Source organism: Olea europaea, unplaced genomic scaffold, assembly GCF_002742605.1.
Source record: "Olea europaea var. sylvestris unplaced genomic scaffold, O_europaea_v1 scaffold1391, whole genome shotgun sequence".
Lineage (NCBI taxonomy): Eukaryota > Viridiplantae > Streptophyta > Magnoliopsida > Lamiales > Oleaceae > Olea > Olea europaea.
In genome coordinates, this window is record NW_019231432.1 from 161,136 (window position 1) to 168,367 (window position 7,232).

The following is a 7,232-nucleotide window of genomic DNA, read 5'->3' on the forward strand; positions in this document are numbered from 1 at the left end:
TGTACTATGTTGCTATCTATTGCTTTTTGTTGAAACTTGCTTTGTTGGTTCTGTTATGATTCTAATATTCATTCTTCTACAATAGTAGATTCAGGTTTTTAGTGTCTCTTCGTTGACTCAACTTCAAGAGTTTCATAACACTTAGCTCGGGTTTTGAGGAACAAAAGCAGCACTCTAAAAGGCGACCTAGAGCTATAAAAAAAAATAGAAAAAATCGAGTCGGCTCAACTCGGCTCATTGACATGCCGTCAACTGCTAGGAAGAATTGAGTGTTTCTAGTTAAATTGAAATGAAATTAGGTGGGTTTAATTTGGGAATTGGGAGGTGGTATGACAAGAGGGGGATTAAATTTAATATTTAGGTTTTTTGAATGTAGTAAATGAAAAGTTACTATTTTATCCTTTCAAAAATATTAAAAATATGGTCAAAATCAAAATTTTTAGTCAATTAATATACTTTTGGATGAAAATCATCTAAAAGAGCTTCTGCTACAATGTTTCGAAAGGTTTAGGATGACGATTGTAACAAATTAAAGATTTATGAGAAGTCTGTTGATATTTTAGAAGTTTGGGGTCTCTACTGCAATAATTCCTAAAAAGTAAGGAAATGTTTGAGCCCTTGTTTGAGCCCCATTTTAAGTGAAAAAGTATTTTTAAATAGTGATTGATAAAGAATGTGTGGGTAAAAATTAATGAAAAATTTTGAATTTACGTGTAATATCATTTTATTGAAGAATGTGCGAATGAGAATGAATTTTGAAAAAATGAAATTTTGGAAGAGTGGTGATCAAACAAATCCTTAAATTTATGTGTAATATTATCTTATTGAAAAATATGTAATTGAAAAGAAAAAATAAAAAATATATTTTGAAATAATGAGATCAAATAAAGGATTAATTTTTCAAAAATCTCTTTTACAAAATACGCAGAAATAAAAATAGGAACCTGCCAAATGACCTAAGTGACAAATCCAATTATTTTGTCAGACACAAATTAAAACAAAGAATCCTTCCAGCTATTTTGTTTTATTGAGGTTTTTCCTTTCATAATCATATTTCCTTCTTTCCCCTCCAGGCCTCCACCACAACAAAAGAGTTCCCGTAAGGGCGGAGCTAAACTTGGAATCTTCCTCCATTTCTTCACAGTCCTTGCTCCTACCCACCCACGCACCCCAGTAAGCCCTCTTATATATATACATGGACGCTTTTTTGGAGTGAATTTTCTTGGTAACAGAGTGAACTTGATTGTTAACAGGTATATATCGTGATTACTGAGCGTATGGAGAGTAGAATCCCACCGGGAAGTTACTTCCAGTACTCTCCGTCTGGGGTTCATGGTTCACTTCAAAGGTCTTCGTCTCTTACAGATCGCGAAAGGTTTGGACTTTGATCTTCTTTTCTGATTCCTTTATTTTCCTTTAGTGTAATTCATTTTTTCTGTTTAACATCAATGTTTCTGTATATCCTTGAGGCTTTAATCTTTGTTTTTTGTTGATGGGTTTAAATCTGAGCATAGTCAAATACAGTTTTAGTATTGTATTTTCTGGTCATTTTTCAAGTTTACTCTGCATCCTCTTGGTTAAAATGTTGCTAATTGCCTACATTATTTGCAAGTTGCGTGTGGTTTTATCACTGATGACATCTTCTAATTCCTTGTACAGGCTATATTATTGTGTGTGTTTAACATTGAGTCACACTTAATTTGATTGTTGCCTTAGTATGAATTTTTAATGCTGTCACGATGCAGTCTTCATTGTAAAAGAATTAGACACAAGCTTCTTGTTCCATCTTAAATTTGTATCCCCAAAGGGCATTTTCTGCCGTCAAATTTAGATTGGATGCCCTCTTGTTTTAACCTGCCTAAGTGAGATAATTCAAGAATTTAGAACTAAAATTAATATATTTTCTGTCTTGAGTAACTATCCGAATTCCTCGATGGAGCTCATAATCCAATATGTTCACGAGTCAATCTTCTTAGTCTTTATTGGTATGAAACTTTTATTATTGAGAGATGCTCTTGTTATTCCCAAGAAGACGGCTCGGTAACAGCCCGCTTCTTCCACAGCGTGTCCCGTTCTAACTTATAAATTCTCAAAATACTTATTATCTCGTAGCCATCAAGTCTGAACTTCCCTTTTTATACAATTGGCTTTATACCGTGCTAGTTGAATATGAATTTCCTTTGTTATATGCTTGGCTTTATAAGGTGCTTAGAAAGACAATTCTTTGATGATCTGGTGTTAATCTTTCGCTGAGCATGCTTAATTGCGGTACATGATTTGGTTGGTTTGACATTGACAGATATTTGGCAGATTTACTGGCAGAGAGGAAAAAATTAGCACCATTCATGCAGATTCTCCCAGTTTGCAGCAGACTTCTAAATCAAGGTCGTTATGTGCTACTAGGAGAGAGGCAAAAATTAGCACCATTCATGTTCTAGTGGTCTACCTCTTGCTTTCCAAACTCATTCTACTTTGATTTTGACCATGTTTCTCTAATTTCAATAATCAGGAAGAAAATTAAACAAACTTATGGGAAATACTATACAAGTGATCGTTGATTTAAAGAGGCAAATTTTTCGAGTATTTATCTTGCAGTACTTGCTATTTTCAGTATATGAAAAAAATAATTTGCAGGGAACTTCTCCATGCCTTTGGTTGTTACTATTATATTCTAACACAAGAGAACTACCTAGTGAAATTATTCAGGATCTTAGTTAAGCCTGGAAATGCATCCAGTTAAGTTGAGGGGATATATTGTGCTAAATCTGCTAAACGTTAATTTTTTAATATCCATATGCTGTTTACCTGACCCAAAAATATGACTGGCAAGCTGACTCTACTTTAGCTTGGCAAGTTCTTGATGAAGCTTGATTACCGCAACACATTTGTTAATGTGATGCATCCAGCTTACTCCTCAATGTTTATAGATATCAAGCATGACATAACCAAGGCTACCTCTTTTCATTTACGTCGAAATTTAATGAGATCAAGAAAATCGGTTAATTCTTCTTTAAACACAATTTAAAACTGAATTTTACAATTTGAAACCAGATCATTAGTTTTTCAGTTCTTTAGCTAAGCGATGCAGAACAAATGATCCTATTGAACACTTCAGCAGTCAAGCCAAAAACAAAAGTTTGATGCATATGTATTGATGTATATAATCTTCTATCCTTTAAATAAACTTGTCTCTAGATAACTTGTTGGCGTGATTTTAAGAACATATACCTTCAATACCAAGAAATGGTGAAACTAATAGGTATATTGAGAAAAGCTAAATATAGCAAGTTTCATGTTAAGGCGATTAAGAACATTCCAGAGTGCGTTTAGGTGGTTTTATTCTGGTTTAGCTCTGTTTTCTTTTCAGCCATTGAGGTGAATCTAGGATCTGGTTTGAGATAAAAAAATACTTAAAATCAATCTATTTCTTAACATTTTGATGTTGTGAAAAAGAATAAGAAGATCAAGCTAAACCTACATCATTGCACGGCATGACTGCCTCTAGATCTGAACCCTTTATTCTGTATTTCTCCATCAAGGCTTTTCTGTTGTGATTTATAGCAGATAAGCCTAGAAAAGGAAATCTAATAAATAATAATTGCATAACTGCAATCAATGACTCCATGGTTATGACTTATGATCCCTTAAGATCTTTGAAGTTCTTTTCCCATTGAATGGCGGGTGATGAGAAGCTCGTCATTTGGCACTGACCTGAATTTTACAATTTTGGCAACACAAATGCTGTTATATGTTTTAACCACTGACTTAGCATAATATTGTTATACTAAGCATGGTATGTCTATAGTTCGAAATGTATTTGTTGATTTGATACCATCACTGGCTGCTGTTCTATCAGGGTTATGTATTCGAATTGAGTTGTCTAGGGATAAATTAGTTACATTACAGATTGTAGCCTAAGGCATATTCTTGTGTTGGATATCCACTGCAGGTGTTAAATTATTTTCTGTCAGTTTTTCCTCTATTGCAATTTCGTATTGAACTGTTTTCAGTTATGTTTTACTTTTGCAGAAATCATGCGAGTATCAGGATTGATATCTAATAAGCTAATAGAACTCGAAAGAATGGGACATGATAATCCGTATAGGTCATTGGGTCAACAGCCTAATGGAGGACCAATGAGTGTAATGGCATGGAATGCCATGCAAACTGAGGTGTGATCTATTTTATCTATTTTGGAGTTAATTTGGCTATGGACTATGAATTTTGAATGGAGAGATGGATTTGATCATCTATTTGATTGTAAAAATGATTCTTATGGACTATATTTCTCCAATCTGTGATAATAAAACCAAAGTGTGAACACAATCTGCTAGTTAATTGTTGATATATATATATATATATATATATATATATATATATACTTTTTTTTTTCCCTGTTAGTCATTAACTTAGCTGTTCAAATTTTTGGTCTGATGTTTAAATTTGTGCTCCAGTTTTTCAGTAATTTAGGGGCACATACTACGAAGAACTTAAGTGATGTGATTGAAATTTGTATGAAATGTTACATGGGCAACTATTGCAACTAAAATCATTTGTAAGAGATGTGCTATTTATGTCGACCAGCTTCATTGTTTTATGAATTTCCAATTCTGAGATTTAATTTTGGAAGATATATTTAGTAGCTGTACAGAGAGCATCTTCTAACATAAAATCGTCAATTGTGATTCCTTCTAAGAGTATTTCCTCAAGTCGGCTAGGATTATGTAACAGATATTACTTCTGATAGAAAATCCTCAGCCAATTTAAAGAAAATTTCCCTTCTTGATTAGTATCTGGACATTTGACGAAACTTCCCTCTTCTTCCATGGAAGAGTGGTCGTATTTAAATAGTCATTCCCACTTGGATAGATGGGGCACCACAAACAAGGAAGGGGTTTAAAATCCCTATTTCTATCTATTGATGAGACTACTATCTTTTCATGATCCATCAGAAAAGTTTGCAGGTCAAAATTTTTTGGTCTAATGTTTTGAACTTGAGATTGGAAGTTCATTTATATAGCGACCTACATTATGAAAACTTAAAAGGATATTGTTCAAATTATTATTAAATATCAAACATTAAATGGTTGCAGCTAAAATCATTTTTAAGGCACGTGCATTTTATGTTCTCATTTTACGAAGGCTTTTAAATCTATGACTAAATCTGCGAAAGATGTCTTCTGTTATGCACTGAGCATATATGGAGAGTAAATTGTGCTTCCGTATAGAATTTGCAATTTAAAGGAAGTTTCAAAAATAATAAACATAGCATAATTACCAACATTTTGGCCATTTAAATAAAGTTGCATTTCTTGATATTATTTCTTGAATTAGTGTCTGGAAATTCATCAAAAATTCTCACTTCTTATATGCATCATTGTTTCTCATTTTAAATGCTCCTAACCTCCCATCTACATCTAGTAAAAATAAAATAAGCTGTGTGCTTAAATTCCTCACATTCTCATATAGTTTGTATTAAATGTGGAGTGCTCTCATACTCAAATGAGAATGGATACATGTGCTACTTATCCCAAACACAGAGCAATAGTTTGGACAGCCCTGCTTAGATAAGAAAGTATTTGGATTCTCCCATTTGCAACATGTCTGCAGTGTGCTGTTGGTTAAAAAATTATATCTTACTGCAATCCATATCTCATTTATGTAACTGTTTATTCATCTAAAGACCTTTATGATTTCTTCACTTGTATGAAAGTACAAGCATTACTTAAAATATTTTGCTCATATCTACTTGTAAAATTCCTNTGCTTATGCTATAAGTGTGTTTAGTAGATTTATGTTTAATCCGGGAAAATCTCATTGGGCTAGGTTAAAATGGCTTCTAATATACATAGCTAGAACATTAAATATGGTATTGATGTTTGAAAAGAGATCCAAACAACTCACTTTAAAGGGGCATGTAGACTCGGACTTTGTCGGTGATAAAGATCAAAGAAAATCTACTGTCGCCTATTTCTTCACACTAGGTGACAGTTGCATTAAATGAAAGTCACAACTTCAACTTATTGTCACATTATTTAGCACAGAGACTGAATATGTGTCAATAACGAATCTGTAAAAGAGAGTATCCGGTGAAAGGAAATTTTGGGAAATTGAATTTTTGCAAGAATCACCCATTATTTTTATTGATAGTCAAAGTGCTTTCTTGGTATGTAAAAATCCAGTTTATCATGAGAAATTTAAGTACATTGAGGTGAAGTATCACTTCGTTCAAGAGAAAACTACATGTGGTAAGACTATACTTAAAAAAAATTCATACCAATGTGAATCCATCTGACATGGGAACCAAAATTTTGACTGTAGGTAAGTTTAAATCATATTTTATCTTTACTACATATTGATACAGGTTAATCTTTTGCACGTACCAAGGATAATGATGTAGGGTAAGATACCGTCACATGCATGTAACAACCATAGAGAGTTAAGGGTCTGTGAAAATAAGGTGAAGATTGTAGAATGTGTTTTTAAAAGGTCCCCAAGATCCGCCTTCACAAGTGAAAAAAACATTTCTTGATTCTCCTATCCACTTGGCATTCACTGGTTAGCTAACTGCTTTTTGCATGGATTTGTGTTTGTTGAAATTGGGCTGGACCATTGATTTAATTCAATGGTTGTGATTTAGATCCACATTATACTTTGACCTTTGGCTGGCCATTTGGACGCGAGAAAGTCTCATTTTTCACTCTCTGGTTTTTTCATACAGTCTCTCGCAATTTTTGGGCCTTTTCTTGTTCTTCATCTCTGTAAATCAGATTTATTGATTAACTAGTGTTGTAATTAGATCTTGGCCTTGTTTGTGGTCTTCGGTCTATGGTAGACTCCAATGGTGTTGTTATTTATGTACATTCCGCCCTGACTGGATGTTGATTCAAGGTTTTATGTCCAGTGTTGAACTGTAAAGGGTGTTACTACACTTGAGTCGATTACGCATTATTGTGAGATCCTTAAAGGATCGATGATCTACTATTGAGTCGGTGGTTTGATTGTTGTAATTCAAACTTTTGCTCTCTCCTGGGAAGTTCTTGCACATAGTGAGGGCCTCTTACCTCTGAGCCCCATAGTAGGATATTTCGAATTGGGTGACCGATTTTTGTGTTGTTCTTGCTGTTTTATGTACTGCGTGGTTTCGATTATTGTGATTCATGTGGTTTCGATTATTGTGATTCATACATATACTAGGGTCGAAAATCATATATATATATATATATATATAT

At 33.5% G+C, this 7,232-nt stretch overlaps 1 protein-coding gene across 1 annotated transcript; it reads left to right on the forward strand.

The window, feature by feature from the left end:
* Window positions 1-1,012: 1,012 nt before the first annotated feature.
* On the forward strand, window positions 1,013-4,240 carry LOC111375624 (KH domain-containing protein At1g09660/At1g09670-like). Its single transcript, XM_022998478.1, has 4 exons — window positions 1,013-1,173; window positions 1,254-1,375; window positions 2,300-2,385; window positions 4,030-4,240. The coding sequence occupies exons 2-4, from the start codon at window positions 1,278-1,280 to the stop codon at window positions 4,176-4,178; spliced, it is 333 nt and encodes a 110-aa protein (XP_022854246.1). The 5' UTR covers window positions 1,013-1,173; window positions 1,254-1,277; the 3' UTR covers window positions 4,179-4,240.
* Window positions 4,241-7,232: the final 2,992 nt, after the last annotated feature.